The 25,801-nt window shown below is 47.3% G+C and overlaps 7 protein-coding genes across 7 annotated transcripts; 4 read left to right on the top strand and 3 right to left on the bottom strand.

The window, feature by feature from the left end:
• Positions 1-3,418: 3,418 nt before the first annotated feature.
• PG997_007211 (DNA-binding protein RFXANK) lies at positions 3,419-5,193 on the top strand (the record flags this gene model as incomplete). The annotated part of the gene is made up of 2 exons (XM_066811526.1): positions 3,419-3,812; positions 3,869-5,193. 2 exons carry the CDS (start codon positions 3,419-3,421, stop codon positions 5,191-5,193), a joined length of 1,719 nt encoding a protein of 572 aa, XP_066666868.1.
• Positions 5,194-6,900: 1,707 nt separating this feature from the next.
• Positions 6,901-7,973, bottom strand: PG997_007210 (glycoside hydrolase family 43 protein; the record flags this gene model as incomplete). The annotated part of the gene is made up of 2 exons (XM_066811525.1): positions 6,901-7,672; positions 7,726-7,973. The coding sequence occupies 2 exons, from the start codon at positions 7,971-7,973 to the stop codon at positions 6,901-6,903; spliced, it is 1,020 nt and encodes a 339-aa protein (XP_066666867.1).
• Positions 7,974-10,405: 2,432 nt separating this feature from the next.
• PG997_007209 (histidine phosphatase superfamily) lies at positions 10,406-12,235 on the top strand (the record flags this gene model as incomplete). The annotated part of the gene is made up of 1 exon (XM_066811524.1): positions 10,406-12,235. The coding sequence occupies one exon, from the start codon at positions 10,406-10,408 to the stop codon at positions 12,233-12,235; it is 1,830 nt and encodes a 609-aa protein (XP_066666866.1).
• Positions 12,236-12,800: 565 nt separating this feature from the next.
• Positions 12,801-13,661, top strand: PG997_007208 (CAP domain-containing protein; the record flags this gene model as incomplete). The annotated part of the gene is made up of 1 exon (XM_066811523.1): positions 12,801-13,661. One exon carries the CDS (start codon positions 12,801-12,803, stop codon positions 13,659-13,661), a length of 861 nt encoding a protein of 286 aa, XP_066666865.1.
• Positions 13,662-18,516: 4,855 nt separating this feature from the next.
• PG997_007207 (uncharacterized protein) lies at positions 18,517-19,454 on the bottom strand (the record flags this gene model as incomplete). Its single annotated transcript, XM_066811522.1, has 2 exons — positions 18,517-19,259; positions 19,319-19,454. 2 exons carry the CDS (start codon positions 19,452-19,454, stop codon positions 18,517-18,519), a joined length of 879 nt encoding a protein of 292 aa, XP_066666864.1.
• A 1,801-nt stretch (positions 19,455-21,255) lies between these two features.
• On the top strand, positions 21,256-22,125 carry PG997_007206 (uncharacterized protein; the record flags this gene model as incomplete). Its single annotated transcript, XM_066811521.1, has 1 exon — positions 21,256-22,125. One exon carries the CDS (start codon positions 21,256-21,258, stop codon positions 22,123-22,125), a length of 870 nt encoding a protein of 289 aa, XP_066666863.1.
• A 682-nt stretch (positions 22,126-22,807) lies between these two features.
• PG997_007205 (uncharacterized protein) lies at positions 22,808-23,809 on the bottom strand (the record flags this gene model as incomplete). The annotated part of the gene is made up of 1 exon (XM_066811520.1): positions 22,808-23,809. One exon carries the CDS (start codon positions 23,807-23,809, stop codon positions 22,808-22,810), a length of 1,002 nt encoding a protein of 333 aa, XP_066666862.1.
• Between the last annotated feature and the right edge of the window lie 1,992 nt (positions 23,810-25,801).

Genomic DNA, 25,801 nt, shown 5'->3' with positions numbered 1-25,801 from the left:
TACCGAGTAATTAAGTGATTAAATCGACTTCGAATAACTGGATAAATAATAAAATAGGCTTAAATTAAATTAAGCATTTCGATAAATATATTAAATCGCGAACGAAAGGTTTATATCGCTTTTTAATCCTCGACGGCTACGAGAGCTATATTTTAGCCGAATTCGAGGTATATTATAAAAATAACGGCATTATTACGCTTAGTATACCTTTTTATTTTTCTTATTTATTTTAATTATTAAATATAATACTTTATTCGCCTTTAAAGCGCGCGTATTCGAAAGAAATCGAGTTATTTATTAAAACTTCGATTAATTATATTATAAAGCTCGAGTTTTTTATCGCGTTTAAGGCCGCGTATTTTACTATTTTTACGGAAATTAATATTAAATTTAAATTTAACGTAATTAATTTAATACCTTATAACCTTAACGAGGTAATTAATAAATTAAATATACGTCTCCGGATATTTATACTTAGCCCGTCGCGTCCGGGGACGGTTAGCACCACGACCCTTAAACGCCGTTTAACCTTTAATAAATAACTAAGCACTTTTTTATTAAAAAAAGGTGTTTACTTATTAAAAAAGCTTTTTAACGCTAATTTTAAAAATAATAAACTAAATAACGAAAAGTATATATATAATCGTATATAAAATAACTCTTATAAAAAATTAGATACGTATATTACAAAGATTAATTTAATCTTTTCGAAGCGCCGGAAAACTAAAAAGTCGCGAATCTAGCTTAAAAAAACCCTTACGATTAAGGAATCTCGAAGGCTGCAGGACGAGAAGGTAAAGGGAAGCGGCCAGCGACTAATGAAGGCGAAAATGGTGGTTTGTCGAAGAGGCGCGCGACGGGCGGCAGGCGCTGTGGGATCTGCGGCGAGACAGGCCATAATGCGCGAACATATGAAAAGGATATAAAATCGAGTAGCGAATCGGATAGCGAATAAATTTAATTACTAAAGCGCGTTATAATTAAATAAACTTATATAAAAATATTAAAAAATAAAAAAAGTGTCCCGATATATAATATATCCCGTTTACTAATAAACCACGTTATTTTAAAATATATTTATATTAAGTAATTAATATTTATTAATATATATTCACAAAATAATAATCCTCGATTATTTAATATAATTTATTATTATTAAATAAATAAACGATTAAAAGCTTAACGTAGTTTATTAATAAGCGGAATATATTATATACCGGGACACTTTTTTTACTTTTCGACACTTTTATATAAGTTTATTTAATTATAACGCGCTTTATTAATTAAATTCACTCGCTATTCGATTCGTTACTCGATTTTATATTCTTTTTATATATTCGCGCATTATGGCCTGTTTCGCCGCAGATCCTACAGCGCCTGCCGCCCGTCGCGCGCCTTTCCGATAAACTATTTTTTTCGCTTTTATTAATCGCTGGCCGCTTTTTTTACTTTCTCGTCTTATAGCCTTCGAGATTCCTTAATCGTAAGGGTTTTTTTAAGCTAGATTCGCGATTTTTTAGTTTTCCGGCGCTTCGAAAGGATTAAATTAATCTTTTGTAATATACGTATCTAATTTTTTATAAGAGTTATTTTATATACGATTATATATATACTTTTCGTTATTTAGTTTATTATTTTTAAAATTAATATTAAAGAGCTTTTTTAATAAGTAGACACCTTTTTTTTAATAAAAGAAAAGTGCTTAGTTATTTATTAAGGGTTAAACGGCGTTTAAGGGTCGTAAGTGCTAGCCGTCCCCGGACGCGACGGGCTAAGTATAAATATCCGGAGACGTATATTTAATTTATTAATTACCTCGTTAAAATTATAAGGTATTAAATTAACTACGTTAAATTTAAATTTAATATTAATTTCCGTAAAAATAGTAAAATACGCGGCCTTAAACGCGATAAAAAACTCGAACTTCGTAATATAATTAATCGAAGTTTTAATAAATAACTCGATTTCTTTCGAATACGCGCGCTTTAAAGGCGAATAAAGTATTATATTTAATAATTAAAATAAATAAGAAAAATAAAGAGGCATACTAAGCGTAATAATGCCGTTATTTTTATAGTATACCTCGAATTCGGCTGAAATATAGCTCTCGTGGCCGTTAAGGATTAAAAAGCGATATACACCCTTTATTCGCGACTTAGTATATTTATTAAAATATTTAATTTAATTTAATCTTATTTTATTATTTATTTAATTATTCGAAGTCGGTTTAATTATTTAATTACCCGGTAAGTCGTATTCGGTAACCTAGTTCGCTAGGTAATATTAGCCTTAAACGATTAAAAACGGCGAGATATACCAGCTTTACGAATTAATACATTTAATCGTTATCGATTATTCCCGATTACTAAGCTAAACCGACTTCGCTTTCCCACGCCGATCGGCGCGTATTACGACAAGGGTTAACCCGATTATATTTATTATAAAACCGGTTTTATCGAAATTATATATATTTTTATTAACGATACCGTATTTAGCCTTAATATTTATAATTAATTTAAACTAACCGGAAATAACGTTCGGATTTTTATAAAGGGCCCTTTAATAATTATATCGACGATTTATTCTAGTTTTAAGGTCTAGGTTACGGTTAATAAATCGCTTAACCCAGTGCTTATTAACGCGTTCGCCGCCGCGCGACGCGGTGAAGAAATTAACCATATTTTTTACACTAGCCATATTAAGAAGCATTTTTTCGAGTATTTAATTAATTATATAATTACGAAACACCTCTTTTTTAATCGGATTTAATTTTCGTCGAAAGTGTCCGATTTCGCGTTGTGAAGGTCGGCCGTAAAGTCGGTAGTTTAGAGAAGTTCGTGGGACATTAAAAGTTTTCGCAGCAGCTTTTTAACTAATATATTTTACAGGGTTTTGCGTCGCTTAAATCGCTAAATCGATCCGTTCTTTTAATAAAGGATTAAGTATTATAATTATAGAATTAAAACGTATTAAAATTTAAAAAATATAGTTAATCGAAAAAGTGTCCCGGTATATAATATATCTCGCTTATTAATAAACCACGTTACCTATTAATTAATAACCTAAGGTTAATAAAAGTTATAAAAGTATAATAGTATTTACTCTAAGTACTTATAAACATCACCTGCAAATGTGTTATTACCACATTAAATCCTATGACTAGAGGTTTAGCTAGCAGACATGCGACTTCGCAGGATGTCTGACTATCCTGTGACTAATTAGTGGGCGTTGGTATGCGGCGCATACAAAGGCCAGGCTGCCCATTGGCACACTCTTATAAGATAAAGACTGTTGCCTAGAAGGCATGCGTACCTAGCCATATATATGATTTTGTAAAGCCGCGTCCGCAACTTTGTTTAACCCGTCTTCCCGCCTTCCCATCATTTCTTCATATTCTCCAGCCGAGCCCTTGAACGTCATGGACCAGACTAAAGACGGCCTCGTGATCAGGGACCCACAAGCTACAGGTGATGAACACCCCCAGTTGATCCCGCTCTACGATCGCAAACACTATCCCGCCGGTTTCTATCCTGTGGTACGCCCCTACATGAAGGGTGGCGCCCGTCACTGCGACACAGATTACTTGGCACAAGTCCTCCAAGCCTGGAGTCCGGAGATCGACCAAGACAATGCCATCAACGCCGCCCTGTTCGAGGCCATCTACCGAGGCGACGAGGTGGCGGCCCAAATGCTCCTCGACGCCGGCGTCAGTCCCCGCCGGCCACAGCGGTCCGATCCTCAGTTCACACCCCTCCAGGCCGCATCGCAGGCGGGCCAGCTGGGGATGGCCCGGCGGGTCTGGAAGCTAGTAGGTCCCGAAGGACGCTCCGACCCCCGGGTCCGGGACGCGGGATCAGCTGTCTCGAAGTCGCGGCGCGGAACGGCCGGCCCGAGCTCGTCGCCTTCTTCCTCGACGTCTGGGGCGGCTGGACGGCCGAGGAGCGGAAGGGCGCGCTCGACGGCGCCGCGTGGACGCGGTGGGACGGGTGCGTGGACGTGCTGTTGGCGGAGCTCACGTACGAACAGAAGGATTTGCAGGTGGCCTTGGAGTGGGCGATTCGTAAGAGAATGATCCTCCCCGAGGACGAAACTGGCTGTCTGAGAAGAAAGCAATTGGGCGATGCCAGACTCCGCCAACGCCGTATTATCTGCAATCTCATCGACGCTGGTGCAAATCCGGACGGTCCTGGTCTGTGGGCGAAAGGTGGGCGGTTGCTTCTCTCCGCAGCATCGCAGCTCGACTACACAGCCTGCATGGGCGCCCTCCTAGAGAAGGGGGCCAATGCCAGTATCCAAGGCTCGGACGGCGCGACGGCTCTCCATGTACCTCTCCGCAAGAGATCATTGGTTAGTCACCTTGGGTACCAAGATACGCCACAGGACCGGATGGCCGCTACACAGCTCCTTATCGATCACGGCACTTCGCCCGACACGGCTAACGAGGCTGGAGAGACGGCTCTGCATCTTGCGGCGCAGAACGGAAGCTTCAAGCAGCTGCAACTCTGCCTGGCGCACACGCGGCTCGCTAACGATGGCGTTCGCCGACCCAACCACCGGGGCGAGTCGCCTCTCCACTACGCCACCGCGTCGGGCCGTGAAGAGATCGTCGAGTACCTGCTCGCCCACGGCGCCGCGGACGACGTCAACAGGGCGAGTAGCAGCGGGTGGACGCCATTACTGTGCGCCCTGTCGCCGAGCCAAGGCAAGTCGGAAGAGATGGCTGTTCGAGTGGCCGCCCGCCTGCTCACGGCCGGCGCCAGCGCCCGGGTCGTGACGGCCGAAGTCTGGTCACCTCTGCACGCCGTGGGATCTTGGATCAGCGGGCCCGCCGCCGAGAAGGCCTTGCGATACTTCGCGGAACCCTGCTACGACCCCGTCGCGCGAGCACAGTTCGTCCAACTTGCTCACGAGCTCATACAGCGTGGTGCCCCCCTGGATATTGAGCCGGCGTTCCTGCGGCACTCGACCATTGCACCGGATAAACTGGACGGCGTTTGGGGCTTCCGGCTGCAGAAGCTCGCCGAGAGTACTAAACAAGAAGAGAATGCTGCAAGAAGCGTCAAAGAAGAGGGTGCCGGCAGTGCTGTTTCTGATACTACGCCACTTGCCTGGGCTATACGCACTGGTGCTATGGATTTAGTTCAAGTCATCCTCGATGCCTTGGGTTCATCAACAGGCGGCAGGCCTACGTAGGTATTGAGGTTTGTGTTAATCTTTTGTTTCTGATGACTGTGCATATGGGATGATTGCTTCGCTGATATGCTAGTTCACAAGACCGATACTAAACTACAAGGAATTTCGGCCTCGGCAACGAACTCCATCGCGAGGATGAGATTCAACTAAGTCACATGTCTCTGCCCTTCGCTATCCATATGGATCCGGTACCGTGTAATTTACCCTAGCTATTTCCCTGCCTTGAATCCGCAAGGGTATGACGGATCCCGTTGCTCTGTTTGACACTACTTAGTACAGCATCGTGCAAGAAGAGCGGTGTACTCCCATGCATTGACTCTCTCTTATACTTGCCCGTGCTAAAGCAAGCTTGTTTGCGGTACACCAGTGGCACAAATACTTCATGGGTCATACCCACTACACGCTGGACGCTGTTTGCATTGCGGATTACGTACGATGTCTTTCAAAGGATGTTCGGTTTCTGTCGTCCCGTTGAAGATCTGCTCATAGGAATTGCCGGCAACCCCCATTTCGTGGTATTAGCAACCTTTGTCCCCTTGATGGCGACAACGCTGCCTTTCGTATAAAAGGTTATGTAATTTCCGGAAATGATCGATGAGTCTATTGGTCTAATTGTGTATTACATTAGGATACGCGTTACGTGCAGTGGTATACATATTATACCACGGCATTTAATACTATCCCCTGATGTATAGAGGACGGTATGTATGGTGAGGGCAGCGCTTTCGCCATCCAGGGGATAGTGTGGTATCGTAAGACGTTCACCTTGGGACAACAGACGCGGTTTACTTAGAGCTCCTCTCAAGGACGCACTTGGGTTCTTGAAGCACCTGCTTGACTTCTGATTACTGCTATAAATATAATAGATACATCCAGGTGCACTCCTTGCTAGTTTGCATAGAAACTTGCCCATTCACACCATCTCTTCAGATCCAAAGCCGCCAACATCGCTCAGTTGATTATGCGATATGTTGTTCCCTTGTCTGGCCTTGTTCGCAATTCTTTTGAAAAGGGGCAGCGAGGGAGTTGCGATTGTCACCCCTACCACACCGAAACAGGTCGAAGAGAGGTGGGTAGAATTGGTGTTCAGAGACGAAACCGGGACGGCCTACCAAATCTCTGTCGAGACAAATGTGCCCGGAGTGGAAACCAACGACAGCATGATCGTATCCCGCGTCTCTATGCCCAGCTCCCCGGTGGCCGCTTGTAGTATCTACGGAGTGGACGGCACCGAGACAGAGGTTCCAGCAGGTGCAGTATGATTCAACCCCTTAAACCATGATATGCGAGGCGGTCCAGAGGGGACTGATATCGGCTATCCAGATCGACATGCTTCTCAACCCGCCACAAGTCCAACGTTTTGTGCACTGCATGGCGGACCACAAAGCCAATTTGGTGTGACCGGGGGTGGTTTCTGTTGCTACATACATGCTTTGCTTGGTCGCATTTTCAACAAGACGGAGGTATTCCTGGAGTGAAAGGACATTTTCATGATTGCTAGACGTATCTATGTATGTAACAGACATTGGACAGCTACATCTTCCAAGATGACGGAATCGAGGGGCTTGGTGCCCTTCTCAATGGGGTATCAAAATAAAACCAACTCCAGAAGTGAATGTCCCCCATGTATGTATGTACCCATGTGACCCAGATATGAGAAAAGAAGAAAAAAAAGGAAAAAGGAAAAAGGGGTATCTCTATTGTGTATCATGCCTCGAAGAATTTGAAACTGTATCCCACGTTTTCGTTGTCGCCCGGCACGTCTTTGCGGGTGTACTTGGTGTTCGCCCACCAGACAAAACTGCCGGTGTACCAGTGCCGGCTGTCCCAGCTGTACGGCGTCCCCTTGGCGACGCCGTGGAACATGAACGGGATGTGGTCGGTGCCCCCGGGGCTCGCGCCGACGTCTCCGTTGGGCAGCGCGAACGTGTGGTGGCCCGGCCCGTCGATCCCCAGGGTGGCGTCCCAGCCGGGCATCATGTTCTCCTGGTGCGAGCCGAAGAGGCAGCCGTTGGACTTGTGCCAGTCCCACGTGCTGGTCGGGTCGCCACCCTTCTTTAGGCGCAGGTCCGCGAGGCAGTACTTTGGGCCCCAGCTGCCGTTGGCCGAGTAGACGATGTGCAGCTGGCCGTCCGGATCGACGATGGCCTCGGGCCCTTCGTTGATCAGCGGGTTGTTCCCGTCCCGCACGCTCTCCCACGGCTCCCGCGGCTGCGAGATGATGTAGCGGGACCCCGTCGCCTGCGTCGGGCTGCTCATGCGTGCAATGTACAGGTTTTGTTCGATATTCTCGGTGCTCTCCCAGCCGGACCAGACGAGGTAGCGCTGCCCGCCGAAGGTGAACATGACGGCGTCGATGGCCCACCGGTCGTCGGGCAGGCTCACTTTGGTCGCGGCACCGGGGTAGCTGCCCAGGGGCGAGTCGGCGCTGATGGCGTACATGCGGTGGTCGTCGCCGGCGGCAAAGTGGATCCAGGTCCTACCCCCTCCATGGAGATCTCGGGGGCCCAGACGGCGCCGAGGTTGTCGGACCAGACCTTCTTGCGCTGGGCGGGCTTGCTGAGGCCCTCGAGCGTCGGGGCCTCGCGAACCCAGATGCCGCCCTCGGCGGACTCGGCCGAATAGTAGTTGCTGCCGACCCGCATGACGGTGGGGTCGGCACCCGTCCGCACGTCGGTGTAGGCGGAGGTGCCGCCCACCAGGAGCAGCAGGACGGTGCCCAACATCAGAAGGAGGGCGGCCGAGCGCCTCCTTAAGGAAACTTCAAGGGTGAAAATCATGGTGATAGCTTAGGACGATGTGATGGGTTTGGAGCCTTCAATGATTCCCTGAGAGGCATTAAACGACGGGCATCGTCTCTTTTATATCAATAGAGCTCAGGTTGGGCATCGCGTGAGGGCATGGTTGTTTCTGACTGCTTCCTGCTTCCGCAACAAAACGACCAATCAGGTCTGTTTCTCAGACTCGCCGAATGTGCCTGGAACGACTCCATTGTTACCCTCATGTGGCTTGCAGCAAAAAGTCCTAAATGTGTCTGTTCATCAGTTGAGCAACATCCATATGTCAGGGGAGAACCCTGTCTCAGCCTTACCCGGCACCAAACGGCCCAAGACAGTCAGCGAACTAGACCGGATCCGTAGCACAGGTCTCGTGCAGGTCTCGTGTCTCCGCCGTATTGGACGCGAGACCATTCACGAACGTCCAAGTCAGTGAAACGTTGCCGCCGAATCCTGGGAGTGCGCGATCCATCCACCGGGACGCACTCCATTCGCATCTCGCATAGTAATGCCACCATCCGAAAGACTGTCAGATGGCCAGACCAGATGATGGAGTATACCAGCCTACTCCCATGACACATCATTATTTAATTGGCTGTTATTATCGTAGACTGCATACCTAGCAAACTTGGTAGCGAGCGGCACCCTCGGAAGGATGCCGAGTACACCGCCCATATCCGACTCCCTTGCGGCGCTTCGCCGCTCCCAGTTTAGTAGGAGGGGTATATCATAGACGCCCTGCACCGGGCGATGAGTCCATTCCATTCTACGGCCTTTCTCGGATACCGGCAACACTGCCTCGGCTGCGGGAGAAGATGGGCGCTAGTTTCTGACAGCATATACTGACAGCGCATTTGCCAGCTCAAAGGCCTCCTTGTGCCGAAAAATAGATTAAACAGTAAGCCCCGTGCTGCCGTGTGGGGTGGAAGAGAAAGTCCTACAGAAAAGGCCGAGAGAAGCCAATCATGGGGCCGCAGTATAGGGTGGCGGCGCTTGGCCTTCCACGTTTCTAGAAGGCCGTTGGATGAACATCCTCTTCCGGGTTCCACTTGGACCCTGAAAATCCAGCACCAAAGTCTCCGCGGGCCCGCCGGTTTCACATCTGAGAGAACGGCCGACGGGCCAATGAGGTTTGCCGGGCGCCTTCTCATCGCATTTGCATTTGCGATGGTAACAAAATCCCACCGGACCCTATGCACATTCGGCCCATTTTGCGACGTAGTTTTGTCGTATGACTCCTTCGCCCCCTCCAAGCCACCGAGGCCATTTAGAGGGTTGTGGCAGTCCAGAACCATCGATCTAGGGGGCTTGTTCCTGTCACCCACTAATAACAGCGGCGCATCTTTAGTGCAAGTGGGAAGGTCGTTTGCTGTTTGCGTTCATCCAACGAGTTGGCAAGTGGCTTAGCATCTATCCCTTTGTTCCGGGCCGACCAACATTCCTTTCAGAATCCCCCACCAAACAGCCGTTTGCTTAATACTAGGGGAGGTATAGAACGGTGCGACTAGATGGATGTCGATGCAACGTGACTCATGAGACCCTGGAGTATCCGATGTTCGGGAACCGGAACATGACTTGTTCATGAACCTATCCAGAGGAGGGCGTAGAGATATTCCATTTGTTTCCACGTTACTTGGCGAAAGGACATATCAAGTGTTACCCGCCTAGACAGGAGACAGGGGCAGTACATGCACGGGTTCAATCATTTCGTGCTTGGCAAAAAAAAAAAAAAAAAAAAAAACTTTGATATCCAGAAACACACGTTGGTGTTTGCGAATGAAGTGCGAATCAGAAGCGTCGGCGGGCATGTCCCGAGGACCGAACTGCCACGTCGATTGCCAGGCGACTAATAAAAGCACTAACCTTGAAACCCTTGTGACAAATGCTGGGTGACCATATCTGGCCGACCCTAGGACGAGAGCCTGTAAAGATGCAGACTGCGTCAAACATGTCAATATACTATTTACTCTGAATGGCCATGGCAATCTTTCCATGCTGCGACAGGTTGTCGTCCAATTAAGCGCAGGCTGGGGCGGCTTTCGTTGTCTTGACTCTTGATCGTCCATTGTCCCTGACGTAATTCAGAATGTGGGGTCCAGACGATTTTCCGTCTCCGAAAGCATCACGCCTGAAACCGCGGTCCGTCCCATGTTGAGTCTAAAGTGACCACCAGACAGTTGAACCGTCCTCAAGGTACTCTGGCATTCCCGAAGAGTGCGAGACGATATCAGCAACAAGCAGAGTCTCGGGTTCATCGGATGTTCTTTCGCTCTTTCTCGGATCTCGAGGTGTGAGGAGGTCCCGAGATATCGTGTGATCGCCCAAGTCACGTGCACGCGTGTTGAGGCGGCTCGTCCACGTTCACTGCAACCCACACAACAAAGGCCCCCAACCAAGAGGCAACGAAGGCGGCTACAGCGCCCTCGAAAGACATCATGACGGCCACCACTGCGCCGTCCGCCGAGGACAAGTACCACCACGAGTCCTACAATGACTCCGGCAGAGAGTCCCTCGATGACCTGCTGCCATCGGGTACCCCGCCAATTGCCAAGAGACGCGCCACGCGCAAGAGGTCCGCCCTCACATACGCCATCATTACCTCGGTCGCCATCATCGCGGTATTCGTTTTGATTGGTGCCTTTCGCTATTTCGGCTGGAGTGGCGTCCATTTCCAAGGGTCGAACTCAGTGCCTGACTATTTTCAGACCACGACGGAGGTCTTGCCAGGGCCTACCAAGACGGCGGCCATTGCCCCTTTCCTAGCCCAGACCAACACGGTCGCGTTCACGGGCACTTGGGCCCCCAATCAGCCTCTGCAGACGGGCGTGCCCATCGCGGGAAACGTCAACAACTCCAACATCTTCCAGCTGCATGGCCACCTCTCGAGCTACTTCCCCAATCCCGATGGCTTCGGGGTGGATGAGCACCCGCTTCCGCCGGGAGCCAAGATCTCCCAGATGCACCTGCTACATCGACATGGGTCGCGGTACCCCACCCTGCAGTCTTCCATTTCGGACTTTGCTGCCAAGGTTGAGAACCTGACGCGGACTGGCGGTGCCGACTGGTCTGGTCGGCTAAGCTTCCTCAAGGACTGGAAGTACACGCTGGGCGCCGAGATCCTCGTCGCCCGGGGACGCCAGGAGCTGTTTGACAGTGGCGTCCTGCACTACTACAACTACGGCAGCCTGTACAACACTTCGACCAAGATCCTGGCGCGGACGACCAGCCAGGACCGCATGCTCAAGTCGGCCGAGTACTTCATGGCCGGCTTCTTCGGCCTCGAGTGGGCCCAGAACGTCACGCTCGAGCCCATCCTCGAGACGTGGGGCCTCAACAACTCGCTGGCCGGGTACTTTGGCTGCGAGAACGCCCTCAACTTCCGTTCGCAGGGCGGCAACAACGCGTCGCACGAGTGGGAGCACGTCTACCTCAAGGACGCGACGGAGCGGCTGAGGAAGTTCACGGGCAACTACGAATGGACCATTGCGGACAGCTACAATGCCCAGACCCTCTGCCCCTACGAGACCGTGGCTTATGGCTTCTCGCGGTGGTGCGACTTGTTCACCTACGAGGAGTGGCTGGACTTCGAGTACAGCATCGATCTCCAGTTCCAGGGCGGCTCCGGCTTCATGTCCCCGACGGGGCGCGCAGTGGGCATCGGCTTCGTGGAGGAGTTCCACGCCCGGCTGCAGGGCCACCTGTACGACCTGCCCGAAGGAGCGACCAACGTCAACTACACGCTCGACACGATGGAAGAGACCTTCCCGCTGAACCAGGACATCTACTTCGACTTCAGCCACGACACCAACATCTACTCGGTCATCACGGCTTTTGGCCTGAAGCAGTTCTCGGATCAGCTTCCCATGACGCACCGCCTCGAGCCGCGCAACGTGACGGTGTCGCACATTACGCCATTCGCCGCGCGCATGGTGTGGGAGGTCATCACGGCGCCGCACCCAGTGAAGGCCCAACGACCCGTCCCGTCAAAGGCTGCCAGCGCAGACTACTACGAAGAGGGTGATGTCACGAAATATGTGCACCTGACGTTGACCCAGCGCACCGTGCCGCTTGGCGAAAGTTATCCCGAGTGTGGCCGGCGGGATGACGGATGGTGCGAAATGGGCGCGTTCATGCGGATTCTGGACGGGCTGCTGGAGCAGGCCAAGTTCGAGTACAGCTGTTTCGGGAACTACACAAACAGCAACGTTACAGATGGTAAGTCACGCGACGATGATGTCGATCAATTGTCAATTGTTCAAAACTAAAAGAAGAGGGTTGTGTCGTTTCTGCCCAAGTCTTTTTCTTTATTTGCTAACGTATTTGCTACAGGGGTTCCAGTGGTCAAGAGAGCGCTTGGCGGCGGCATGGGGTCCGGTTTAGGGCAGTTTGAGTCCAGCGACCGCTACTGGCTGTAAATTGCAAGGCGCAATTGGGTCGGTTTTTGCCCTCAGCAGACAGCGTATACTGAATCAAGTGCCCTGTAAGTGTTTTGACGTCAGTAAGTAGGTACTCTGTATCAACAACCAGTATCGACTACCAGTGTATCATCACCCAATGTATGATTATTCACGACGCCCAATTGAAGCAGACCATTGATTCGCATCCATCTCTCTGATTGATACCTGTGTGATGCACTTACTGACGAACCCATTGGCATTCAATCCGGCGTTGCGCTTCCTTGAAAGTGAATCAACCCCACTTACGTCACTGTTTGGTCTCTGGGCTTGCCAACTTTTGACTTCCATGACCGACACATCTCAAGCTGTGTAGTGTAATATGGCTGCATGTTTGGGCGCAATCAATCCAAATCATGAGCGTTAGGAACTGGCCATGGAAATGGCGAGACCCAACAACAAGCGCACCCTTCTCTGGGACTGGACCTTGACCCGGGACCATGACACAACGCCCACGCTCCAAGCAACCACGGCGTCGCTGGCGAAATCCCTCTCGTCGCATCGCATCGCCTCCATCACCAACTGGAACACCTGGCGCCCGCCCGAGCTTAACCCGGCCGACCTGCCGTTCCGGCCCATGATCCGCACCCCGGCCCAGCTCGAGGGTGGCGAATGGGACATGATCCGCGGCAGCATCGACGCCGAGATTCAGAGCGGGGGTGGCACTGGGTCAGTCATTGTCCACACCTTCAACGAGCCCGAGCGCATCCCTCTCTCCATCGACGACGCGCTGCGGCTCTGGCGCACTCGCATCCTCCCACTCCGGCAGTCCCACGGAAGTCAGCGCGTCAAGCTCGTCAGCCCGGCTTGCGCGTCGGATGCGCAGGGTTCGTGGTGGTTGGACGCCTTTATGGACTCCCTGAGTCTTGACAGCGAGAGGGATGAGAGGCCAGACATTCTTGGGCTGCACTTCTACACTATGCCGGACCAGACAGCGGAGCAGGGGCTCGCTGCGGCGAAGACGTACTTCGCCGAGCGCCGCGCGCGATTTGACGTGCCCGTCATTGTGTCGGAGCTCGCGTGCACGAGCCGGGACTCCGCTGTGGTGAATCGGTTTACGCGGGATTTGGCGCGATGGCTGGAGGAGCCAGAGCAGGATTGGGTGGTCGAGTACGGCTTCTTCGGGGTGATGCGCGAGGTGGCGGATGGGTTCGTGAGTCCGGCGACGCAGATGGTGGATCAGGAGGGGGCTTGGACCGGGTTGGGGAGGTGGTGGGTTGGGTTGGAAGAGGAATAAACATGCGAGGGGTCAAATAGGGTATTAAAGCAATATATGTTCTTTTTTTATTCACGACAACAGTTATGGAGCTTATATCTAGTTTTCTGGTCCTCCTAGGCATGAGGTTAAACTGCATCTATTTTGAGTCAAATTTTTTGATATATATTATGTGTATCTTAGACTAGTAGAGTTTATTATTATAGCCGGCCTTCTCTACGTCTTTTTCCTTGCGTTTCCCACCTTTTTTTCGTTTAGGCTTATTTTTCGGCCTTTTTATCCGCCTTTTCGAGTCTTTTTATTAGTTTTTATATTTATTTATTTTTATAGTATTTATTATTAAGTAGATTTGTTTTTACGTTTTTACCCTTTTTTAAAGTTATTAAAATATTTTTCGAGTTTACTATATTATTTTTAAATAAATTTTTTATCGTCCTCGTTAATTATTTTAATAAGTAAAAAATAGTAATTTATTTAATACGTTTTATAAAGAGCGAAAAGAGTTAAAAGTATTAAAATTTACCTTATTTTTTTAAAGGGTGCTTAAGATTTTTAGCTAAAGATTTTCGGTATCGATATAAGTAATTTCGTATTAATTATTAAATATTAATTTATAATAACGATTATAAAGTATTTAACGTTAATTAAAATAATTAATATTAATAAGTATAATAAGCTAATAACGTAGTTTATTACTACGCGACGTATATTATTTAGCGACGCACTTTTTTTATTTCTCGACCTTTTTATATAAATTAATTTAATTATAACGCTTAAAATTAATTAAAACTACTCGCTATTCGATTTTTCGCTTAATTTTATATCCTTTTTACATGTTCGCGTATTGTGACCTGTTTCGCCGCAAACACCACAACGCTTTCTACCGGTCGCCCTCCGCTTCGAAGAACCCCCATTTTTACCTTTATCGGGCGCTGAACGCTTCCCTTTTACCTTCTCGTCTTATAACTACTAAGATTCCTTAATAGTAAGGGCTCCTCTAAACTAAACTCGCGACTTTTTAACTCTCCGGCGCTTAGAAAGTACTAAATTAACCTCTTTTAATATATATATCCTATCGCGCTTAAGGGTTATTTTATAGGCTATTTTAATTATACCCTTCGTTATTTAATTTACCGTATTTAAAATCGACGTCGGAGAGCTTCCTTAATAAATAAATACCCTTTTTTAATATAAATAAAATACTTAATTATTTATTAAGGGTTAAACGGCGTTTAAAAGTTATAAATATTAACCGTCCCCGGACGAGATAGGTTAAGTATAAGCGTCCGGAGATATATATTTAACTTATTAATTACCTCGTCGAGATTATAAGGGATTAAATTAAAAACGCTAAATCCGGATTTAATATTATTTTTTATAAAAATAACGAAATACGCGGCCTTAAAAGCGATAAAAAACTCGAGCTTTATAATATAATTTATCGAGGCTTTAATAAATAACTCGATTTCCTTTAAATAAGCACGCTTTAAAGGCGAATAAAATACTATATCGAGTAATTAAAGTAAGTACGATAAATAAAGAGGTATACCGTATATAATAATATTATTATTTTAATAATATACTTTAAATTTAATCGAAATATAGCTCTCGTAGTTATTAATAATTAAAAGGCGGTGAAAACTTTTTATTTACGCTTTAATATATTTATTAAAGTGCTTAATTTAATTTAAGCCTATCTCGTTATTAATTTAATTATTAGAAATCGGCTTTATTAGTTAGTCGCCTAGTAAATCGGTTTCGCGGGACTAGTTCGCGAGGTAATATTAGCTTTAAACGATTAAAAACGGCGGAATATACTAGCCCTACGAATTAATACATTTAATATCCATTGCCTATTCCCGATTACTAGGCTGAACTAACTTCGCTTTTCCACGCCGCTCGGCGCGTATTACAACGAATATTAACCCGATTATACTCATTATAAAGCCGGTCTCGTTAAAATTCTAAATATCTTCGTTAATAATCCCGTATTTCGCCTTTATATTCGCGACTAGCGTAAACCAGCCGGAAATAACTTTAAAATCCTCGTAAAAAGTTTTTTAATAATTATATTAACGATTTATTTTAATTTTTAAGTCCGGGTTACGGTCGATAAAGCGCCTGACCAAGTGCTTACCGACGTGGTCGCCGCCGCGCGACGCGGTAAGGAGATTGGCCATATTTTTTACACCAACGAAATCGGGAGACATCCCTCGGATATCTAAATTAATTATATACTTACGAAGTACCTCCTTTTTAATTAAATTTAATTTACGTTGTTTCGGTCGAATTTCGCGTTTTAAAGTTCGGCCGTAAATTCGATAACGTAAAGTCGATTTAAGTATATTATAAACTTTTATTGCTGCTCTGTAACTTATTTAATTCGGTCTATTTTATATAGTTTAAATTATTAAAACTATCCGATTTTTTTAGGATTAATTAGGTATTATAATTATAAAGGTATTACGCGTTAAAGTTTAATAATATTAAAATTAAATTTAAATACGTCGCTAAGTAATATACGTCGCGTAGTAATAAACTACGTTATAATAATTAATAAATAATAAATATAATTAATATATATTAATAAAAAGATTTAAGTTAAGTAAACAAGAAAGGGATCGAGGGTAAGCCTTTATACGTAAGCCTTTAAGTTACTACGATCGAAGAAAGGGAATGAAAAAAAGTTATTTTTCTACGCATTTTCCGATATATTAACCATTATAAAAGCTTTATTAATTTATAACGTAATCTATAAGCGAAATAACCACATAAGCGAATTAATTACTTTCTAGGATTTCGTATAATAAAATATAAGTTAATTTTATAATAACGTATATTAAATATTAAATTTAATCGGAATCCTTATTTTTAAATACTTTTACATTATTTTAACAGGTACGCGCATTATGCCCGGGCTCCCTGCAGATTCTACAGCGTTACGGGCGCGTTTTAAGCCTTTTCGTACGACCACTATTCCGGCGCGATTTATCCTGTAATTGTCCGTTAATATCCTTTTAAGACTATAAATCTTTTTTAGTTTATATACGAAGTAATCCTTTATTTTATAATTATTTTCTTTTCGTATAACGGCGCTAATTAAGCATTTTATTTACTTTTCGTAATACGGTTACTTTACCCTTTAAAAAAGCGAGCCGGTATATAATTTACGTTATACTTTTCGCGATTTAGTTAAGTTTAATAAAAATTAATATCGGAGAGCTATTTTAATATCGCGTAATTCGATTTTTAACGTACTCGGTTTAAAATTAGGCCTTAATTAAATTATTTAAGGTTTTTAATTCCTAAGGAATAAGTAGGCCGGAAAACGTCCTTAAAAGGTATTAGAGTACGTAGCTTTATATTTAATTATAAAATAATATATTTTAAATTATACGGGACGAGTTTTGTCCCTCGGAAGCCTCTTTGTATATTCGAGACGGTTAAAGTCGCCTGGAACGTTTTTAAAAACATTGGTAGGAAGTCCTCCTTTAAAATATAAGTAATATACGCCCGTATAAGACCTTTAATTTCTTTCCCGTACGCCCTTTTTAACGCACGGAAACAGCCGATATTAAAAGGCTGGAGCTTATGCGACGAATAAGAAAGCATGTAGAGTATAATAATCGAATTATTTTTATAGTAAAGTTCGAAATTTATCGAGTAGTGGCTTTCGTGGCCGTTTAGGATTAAAAGGCGATAACGACCCTTCGTATAAAACCTGGTATATTAATTAAAATATCGAATTTAGTCCTCGCCTTTTTTATTCGTAATCCAGCTATTTTTAATAATTATAATTACCTAGTCCTTCGGTAATAGGCTATTTTTATACTAAGAAAAGAGGTACGTTTTCCCGAAAAAAATAATATACAAAGAGATAACGTAACCGTATAATTCGACGCCCTAGATTACTATAACCTATTCTCGGTTCCCTTATTGTACTACCCTAGGCTTTCCGCGTTAATCGAAAGTAGTTACGATTATTTTAAACGAGATTTAGTTTATAATAAACCCGGTTTCGTCGAAATTATAAATATTCTCTTTTTAAATCCCGTATTTATAAATTATATTCCGTATAAGGGTAAACTACGCGCGATACGCGTCGGGATTTTTATAAAAAACTCTTTAATAATCGATTTTTCGATTAAAACGCGTCCGAAAATCCGGTTGCCGTCGTACGAAATTAGAGGCCCAGTTAACGCCGACGCGTCCCGCGTCGCGTTAACGGATTAATCGATTCGTTATATCTTTTATATTATTTATCCGAGAAAGGAATAACCGCGAATTTAAATTAATTATATATCGTACGATTATATCTTTTTCGAAATCCGTTAACTTTCGAAAATTGGCGGATATTTCGCGTTTCGCAGGAATATCGAGCTATCGGTTACGAAGGGTTATATAAAAACTTCGTATATTCGGGCTGCGCGTTAAAGACTTAATTTTAAATTATTCTTAAACGCTTAAAGCGCTAAAACTATTTACTCTTCTTTTTAAATATTAACTATAATAAGTAGTGAAAAAATTAAGTTATAAAAGTTTTCGTACAAAATTTAGCGAAAATAGTTAATTCGCTTATATAGTCATTTCGCTTATATATTACGTTAAGCGCTTTAAATTTTAAATTATTTTTAAAGTTTAAGGGGTATTAAGGTATAATACCTCTTTTTTAATCGATATGTGTTAAGTTTACTCGGTTTTAAGTTACTTGCTTCTGCTGGCCTGCGCTGATATGAGTCGAAAAGCAAAAGAACAAAAAAGGTCAATCTGGTTTTCTGGACTTACCTCGTTGATGATGCTCTGCGGTGAACTTACTTACCCTGATAGTCTACGAATTTACCTCCGGTTTACGCGGCGTAATGATACGCACAGTGGTCTACTTGACCTCCTCCTTCCCCTTCTTCTTCGCCGCCTCCTCAGCCGCGGCCTCCTCCTTGGCGCAGGTATCGCAACGACACTGGAACCCCCACGAAGCCAGTCCGGCCCGCCGCTGCTCCAGCGTCATCTTCTTGTAGGCCTTGTCGCCGATATAGCTGACAAAGACCTGCTCCCCGGCCGCGATGTCGCGCAGCGCCCGAACGCCGAGCCGCTGCGGCCGCACGCCCAGGTAGAAGAAGGCCGCGTTGGCGTCGCAGGCGTGGTTGATGCGGCTAAATACGGAGTATACGACGCCGCCCGTGACCTCGTCGGGTTTCGCAGGGTCGTCCATGGTCGCGACGTTGTTGGTCCTATAAATGGCGAACGCATGGATCCCCTCGGCGACGGCCTCGTCGAGTTTTACGCCGGACAGGCCCTTGACCTGCGAGTACCAGTTGCGCATGCGGTCCTGGTTGCCCGAGTCGGCGCCCACCGCGTGGAGCGCCGCGGGGGCAAAGGAGAGGTCCATGAGGTCGGCGTGGTGCCGGACAGAAAGCTGGTCCAGGGCCTCGAGGAATTTGCGGACTTTGTGGTTGTTGACGCGGTCGCTGCCCTTGGGCGCGAACAGCAGCGGTTCCTCGGCGAAGAGGAGGGCGTGCCTGGCGATGGGCTGCGTCGCGAACAGGCCCTTGCCGGTTTCGGGGGTGTCGCGCACCTCGACCGGGTTCAGGGTGCCGATCTGGCCGTCGCGGATGACGTGGCCTGCGGGTTGGGGGTTCTGCTGCGTCCCTGGGAGGTGGTGCTGGAGGTCGAGTCGCGACGGCTGAGGGAGGTCTTCATGGAGGATACCCGGCTCCGTGGCGTGGGCGGGGTTCCCGTCGTTGTTGGAGACTTCAGGACCTCGTGGCTCTTCGTCCCGTCGACGCCGGGTTGGATGGAGGGGGTAGGTGAGTCCATGATGTCTGCTTCGCGAATGTTTACTTACCCGAGGATTTTACTTGTCCGTTTTCGCCACATCGTCTCGGTATCAACGGGTGCACGCGGAATATATATCAGATGTATCTATTCTGGGACACTGAACACTTCTTTGTTCTTCGGGTTCCTTTGTTTGTATCTCACAATGCCGTGTACGGCTCGATTCGATGATTGGCACACAATGCATCAAGAGATCCTTTATCAGTAGTGCTGAAACAATATTTATGCTAATTGGTGCTCCCGTTCAAGCTGAAGCATCAGATTTATGATAGTAGTGGTTAGTTTGGAGACTTCTATCGTTATGCCGGGATAATCTTGTCCCATATTCATTCCTTATTAGTCTGCCAGTCTGCTGTGGCAGCAACCCAAATTAATCCATCTGTTGTCTGGATATTGAAAGAAAAACCCAGTTGCTGTATAGTAGGTTAAACAACCAGTCTTAGACCGTATCGTGGGTGTTGAGATAGTTAGAGCGACTATTAGCCAGAACTCGGAATTAACGTCAAGGGAGAACCAGATCCTATTAAAGCTTCCAGTGCCAACAATTGGCGATCTCCATGGCATCACTAAACTCTCATTAGAATATGCTAAGGATGTAGAACGTCTTATAATAATGTAAAAACTCCTTTAAATCTAGCATCCCATGGAATTGGGAGACTCTCTTGTGAATTAAAGTTTTCTATTTATTTTTCTATTTATAACAGGTAGCCGAGGGAAATAAAAAACTGCCACGAAGAATTATGAACCTTGAGTGCATTTACTGGAAACAAAAATATCATTATGTCCAAGCTCATCCTCAAGCCCATGCCCTTCACCATCAACACACAAACCTGAATATCAACAAGGCGCCAGGCGCACCATTGGCATCAGCGCGATGGCCAGTTTACAATATCTTCCAGATGAGCTGCTGCTCGAAATACTGGTCCTTCTTCGGATCGAGTCATTCTATTGCATTACCCAGACATGTCGCATATTCAGACGCCTGAAGCACGACCAAGCCTTTTCCCATCTACATTTCATCCCAGACTTCCCTCAGAAGAGGTTTGAGAAATATCTCTGCTTTGGGTCAATCGGTAGGTACACGGTCGACATGGGCCTGTTTAAGCCACCACATGAGCACCGTCTGCCTTGGCGAGCTGAAAGTTGTCCGGAGGATACCCTTTCCATGTACCAGTCGCAGCAAAACATGGCAATGATGCCGTACGACCTCCGCAATGAAATCCAGAGCTCCTTCAGATTTCAAAGGGCGATACAGCTTCTGATGAGAGACACCTTGTGTTCGTCATGCTACCGGTTCCGACACCTCGTTGCATTTAGGCAACGCTTGCAAAGGCTTATGTCTCCCATCCGCTGCGAGGCCTGCAAAACCTACCACCACAGGATTCACTTCTCCGACTTCGTTTCCCAAAACACCTTGTTGCGATCACAGCCAACATGTATCGGCCGCACCCGGCGTCTCAAGATGTGCGCCCATGTGAGCCTAAACTGAAAAGAATACCAAAAGGCATGTTGGTCTGGGAAGAACAATTGCAGGAGATGTAGAGAATCGTTCTGCTCAAAGTCAGCATCCATCAGAACTCAGATCGGGATCTTGAAACGTCCTCGGGAGGCGTTCATCCTCGATGAAACGTTGGGATTGCTACGAGCTCATATTCAACATTTAAACAGCTATATATGTCCTCATGTCCGCCTCCACCATGCGGACTTCGCCGATTACGTGATACATAATATTCAAAGATATTATGAAGAGAACGGCAAGTGGTGCTTTTCGAATGCCGCAAAGATGCCACTCTTGGATTATGGCGGAAACCCATGGGCGTGTCGCACATGCCAAACAGTGGCCTACGTCTGCCACCGCGACTCGCCAACATGTGGACGCGGGGATGTCTCCGAGATTGACCTAATAATCTCAAGACCGATCGTGCACTTCAGTCTGCCCTCCGACTCAGTGTGGCTTGCGCAACTAGAGCCACCGGAAGGCAGCCGAATTACGGATGCCCACCGAATCACATGGTGTGAGGATAAGGCATGTGGTACTTCGAAAGGTGGACGGAAGGAGGCGCTGCTTATAAGGATGCTCGAGATGGCCATGTCTACCCCCGAGCGACACGGCCTTTACGGCATCTGTCCGATGGAGAGAAGCCAGTTCCTGAACCGCGTGCTCTGGTGGTTTTGGTCCGCGCCTGACTCCGAGTCGGCTGTGGAGCTACGGTCGTATTGGCACCAAACTCGCGTCGCGCGAGAATCATTGCATACTCTGAATAATTCCATCGGGAAGCCCCTTCTGGAGTACGGCTTATTGACAATCGATGAATCATCCCCAGTAGGCTATGGCCCGCACGACCCCAACTCGCCCTATGAGACCCCTGAGTACCTCGAGACACTGCTCCCGCATATTCCGGAATACAGAAGAAAAGCAGCTGCCGCGCTCCTCGCGGTGACCTTGGGGGACTTTACAGCAGTCTATGAAGATGACTGGCCCGAGCAAGTTGTTGTTCTTCAAAACATGGATCTATACGAAGCTTACATTACCAACGACGGCCAAATATACAAATCCGAGCCTGGGACGTGGCTGCGGAAGTGGACGAATGGGAGAAAGATGATTGGGAAGATCCGGTCTCTGCTTGGAGGGCTGGGTAACGCTCGCGCGTAGTCTACCAGAGAATGGATAGAGCCGAGTCCAACGTATCGATTGATGACTAGGAGACCCCTAGATATACAATGCAAAATTGTCTACTCGCATAGTGCTCCCTTACCCAGCCTTTCAACGCAAGGCTTGTGGGGGAGCCCAAGTAGTTGGCCTCTGCCAGAGACAAGCTGTCTTTCGCTGGTGCTTGAGTATACTCGGGTGTAGATTGTGTTTGCTTCCATGGTTTTTGTTCTTTCGCTTTTCGACACCGTGACTTGGAACTTAAGGGAGATGCTGAGATGACGGCCTTGACGTTTGAATCCTAACAGTCGATAGAGTGGAAGCTTGACTACGAACATGTTTAACGTTAGGCTTAAATGAGGGGAAAAGACAATCAGTTCAGTGCCCTCCCCCCTTTCCGGACTAATCTTTGCACCCAACGGTGCCATGGACTCTGCTTGCTGCCTCGATCTCTTCAAGTCACTATGGCCAATAGTCAGTTCCGTAACATCAGCATGTTTGAGTACAGCAGTACGAATTTAAATCATCTTTGTGGAGCACTTATTGAGACGCCAGTGTGCTGTATTGAAACTGCAGATATGAAGTAACTTTACACCAGCTACAGGACCAACGGGACTGTTTGAATATGAACTACCTAGAGTCCCCTGTTTCTTTTTGAACCGCTTGACTTTTTGCTTACATTTGATCAATCATACGCATCAGCACATTGGCCATCAGTGAAAGCTTTCTCTGCAGCCTCCATGGCCACCCCGAATATCCTCTCCAAATCTTCCACATCCTCCACCCCGATGGAGCAGCGTAAAACGGCCTCGTCCAGTCCATACTGCGCCGCCCACTCCTTCTTCCGGGGAAACACCGTCTGCACGTACGGCTGGGCGAGCGTCACCTCGGCGCCCAGCGACGAGCCCTTGCAGACGTCCAGCGCGTCGAAGAAGGCGCGCGCCACGCTCACGGATGCACACGCCAGTGTGAACAGGCCGCCGTAGCCCGGGATGAACCCGTTATCTGGCGTTTGCTCACGCAGACGTGCGCGATAGTTAGGGTCGTCGCGCGGGTAGTATATACGCTTGATAGCCCTGTCGGACCCCGCCAGGGCCACCAGTATGTTGACGAGGCGGGCCGCGTTGTGGTTCATCCTGTCTATGCGTGGAAGGTAGTCGCGGCTGTTGATCTCGATCTGCAGGGCGTCGCGATGGTACAGGAGCGAGCTGTCGGCATAGCCGGCGTTTCGGGGGTCGGAGAATAACCGGCGGAGCCGGTCGTGATGGCGCTGCTGGAGTCGGTTCAGCACGATGCTGCCGCCCATGGCGTCGGCGCGGCCATTGAAGCTTTTGCTCAGCGAAGTCACGATGATGTCGGCCACGTCCAGGACGTTGATGTTGGCCATGGTTCCGATGGTGTCGTCGACGATGACTAGGAATCCGTACTTGTCGGCCAGAGCCCGGATGCGGTCAAGATCAGGGGTTCGGACTAGGGGGTTGGATGTGCACTCGCACCACACGTACTGGATAGTTCGATTGTGGGCTGCTCTTTCCTCGTATAAGTAGGTTTCCAATTGGTCAAGCTCATCAGATGTACCGTGGCCGTAAAAGAGGTGGTCCTTGGCGAATGCCTCCTGAACACGCAGTGTGCTGTCGTTGGGAAACCCGAATACGACAGCGCTGGTTCCGCTCCATGACCTCAGCATCTTCGTCAGGCTGTAGATGGCCGCCATCCCAGTCGGGTAGAGGTGGACAACCTGGCCAATGGGATGGCTGTCTACAAGTGATATCGGTGGTATGGAAACCCCTCTATGCTGCAAACTCAGGATGCGGCGCTGGACAGCTCGGTGGGGGGACCACCCAGTTAGCTCCCCTGTTATATGCGTCGTATGTTTCCACATTTGTCGCTCGAGATGTAACCATCCCTTTCAGTACATCCTCTGCCAGCCGCGAGGAGATACCGGTTCCCGAGATGCGCCAGAATCGTCGTGCCAAGTCGTGGTACTCCACAGGGTAGAAGACGGCGTATAGATCTATGGCTTCCCACATGTGCCCTTCGTCTGCACTGGGAATCTGGCTTACTGCGCACGCAATCGTGAAATCGATGCGCCGAACTATGATTTGCGGGTGTTTTTCCATGGAGCCATCAGTATTGCTGTGTGCAACAATGTACTCTTGGCAGTCTTTGGCGTAAGCGATGGAGGGAAATACCAAGCAGTTTATGCCAGAACGTGCTTCCGCCGTTGAGTCGACTGGGATGCCGAGATCTAGGCTAGTCGACAGCTCCATACAGAGCTTGAAGACGGCCATAACGTCTTTGTGGAAGACAAACCGGGGATACCCCCTTTCAAGGTGTCCATTACCCGTGGTTCCTTGTCGGCGAACGCCACGACGTCGTCCCAGGTGGGAAGCGAGACAGATATTGCGTGCCGAGTGTCGGGTATCTGCTCGCCCAAGGGCTTGCTGAAGCCTGTCTGCTCTTGCATGCTGAATTATTGAGAGTTGCAGGTATGCCACGGTTAGCTGTTGTCTGCTATGCTAACACTAGGTCATGTAGTAGATAGTGCTTCGAGATATCTAGTGGTGCTTCGTTTCGGTAGGTAGCCATAGAGGTATTCGATCCAGGGGCGAATTGTGGAAATTAGAAGAATATGTAGTACTACATAGTGCAGTCAGCATTGCTTTTATATTATTTCAATTTCCCTATGCAGGGCATGCCAGGTTGTATTCAATTTAAGGGAATGGAGTTATCATAGCTCCGTCACATCAGGGTCTTCTGCCTATCTAGGTAAGTACCATCTAGGTAACATTACTGGGCAGGGGCTGCTAATACAGACTTATCTCATCAACATGACATGTTATACGCAGTTTCAATATTATCCCCTGGCATCAAACGAACGATCATTACTACTTGTGTAAGAGACTAAGACATCTCGTGACATTGGTCTTATCATGTAGTATCTACGACCCGGGCATACATACGTGCGTTCATAATCTAGGCTGTACTTAACAAATATTCGTAGCAGATGCTCATGTTTTTAATATCCGAGAGACACAGCATATAATGATTAGATTGGCCCAGTTGATGACTATATCTATCTGCCACCGCAAGTGGTAGATGGCCCACTCCAGTCAAGATGTTAGATACAGAATTAGAAAGAGGACCGTAGCCACGTAGTTATATTTGTTAAAAGACGGGGCCTTTTGGTAGCCTCTATCCCAGGTATACACTACGAAAGCGTGGAAGTTGTGCATGGCACGGACATGAACTAGCTTCCAACAATTTCCTTCAGAAGTCAAGTAAACCCCAAAGCAAAAGAAAGGAACGGCCAATTCTACTCGGGCGGGAGATAATTACTACGAGACACTTCAATAATTATCGATGGACTGTCTTTTACTTCACCTGTCTCAGAATCGCAATTGAGCCACGGCCATGCTGGGCTTTGACATGGCGTTTGCCTGGAGGAAGCCATTAGCTACCAAATCCGGTTTGCCATATTAGTCGCCGCAACCCTTAGCCTTGCAGTGGCCTGAGGGACTGGGTACCTTAGGTAGCTGGGGGCTAGACCATGCGCGGGCAAGGATGCCTGTCCCTGTCCCCTGTAGGCCTTGGCGGCTCTCTTCCTTCTAGATGCAACTTGAAGGGGGTGTGGGGTAGAGCAATCGCAGCACATCGGATTGGGTGTAAAGGGAGTGTC

This window comes from Apiospora hydei (genome assembly GCF_038363865.1).
Source record: "Apiospora hydei strain CBS 114990 chromosome Unknown utg000006l_segment0_segment0, whole genome shotgun sequence".
Lineage (NCBI taxonomy): Eukaryota > Fungi > Ascomycota > Sordariomycetes > Amphisphaeriales > Apiosporaceae > Apiospora > Apiospora hydei.
Note: the sequence above shows the minus strand (reverse complement) of the source record. Positions and strands in the feature narration are given on the sequence as shown.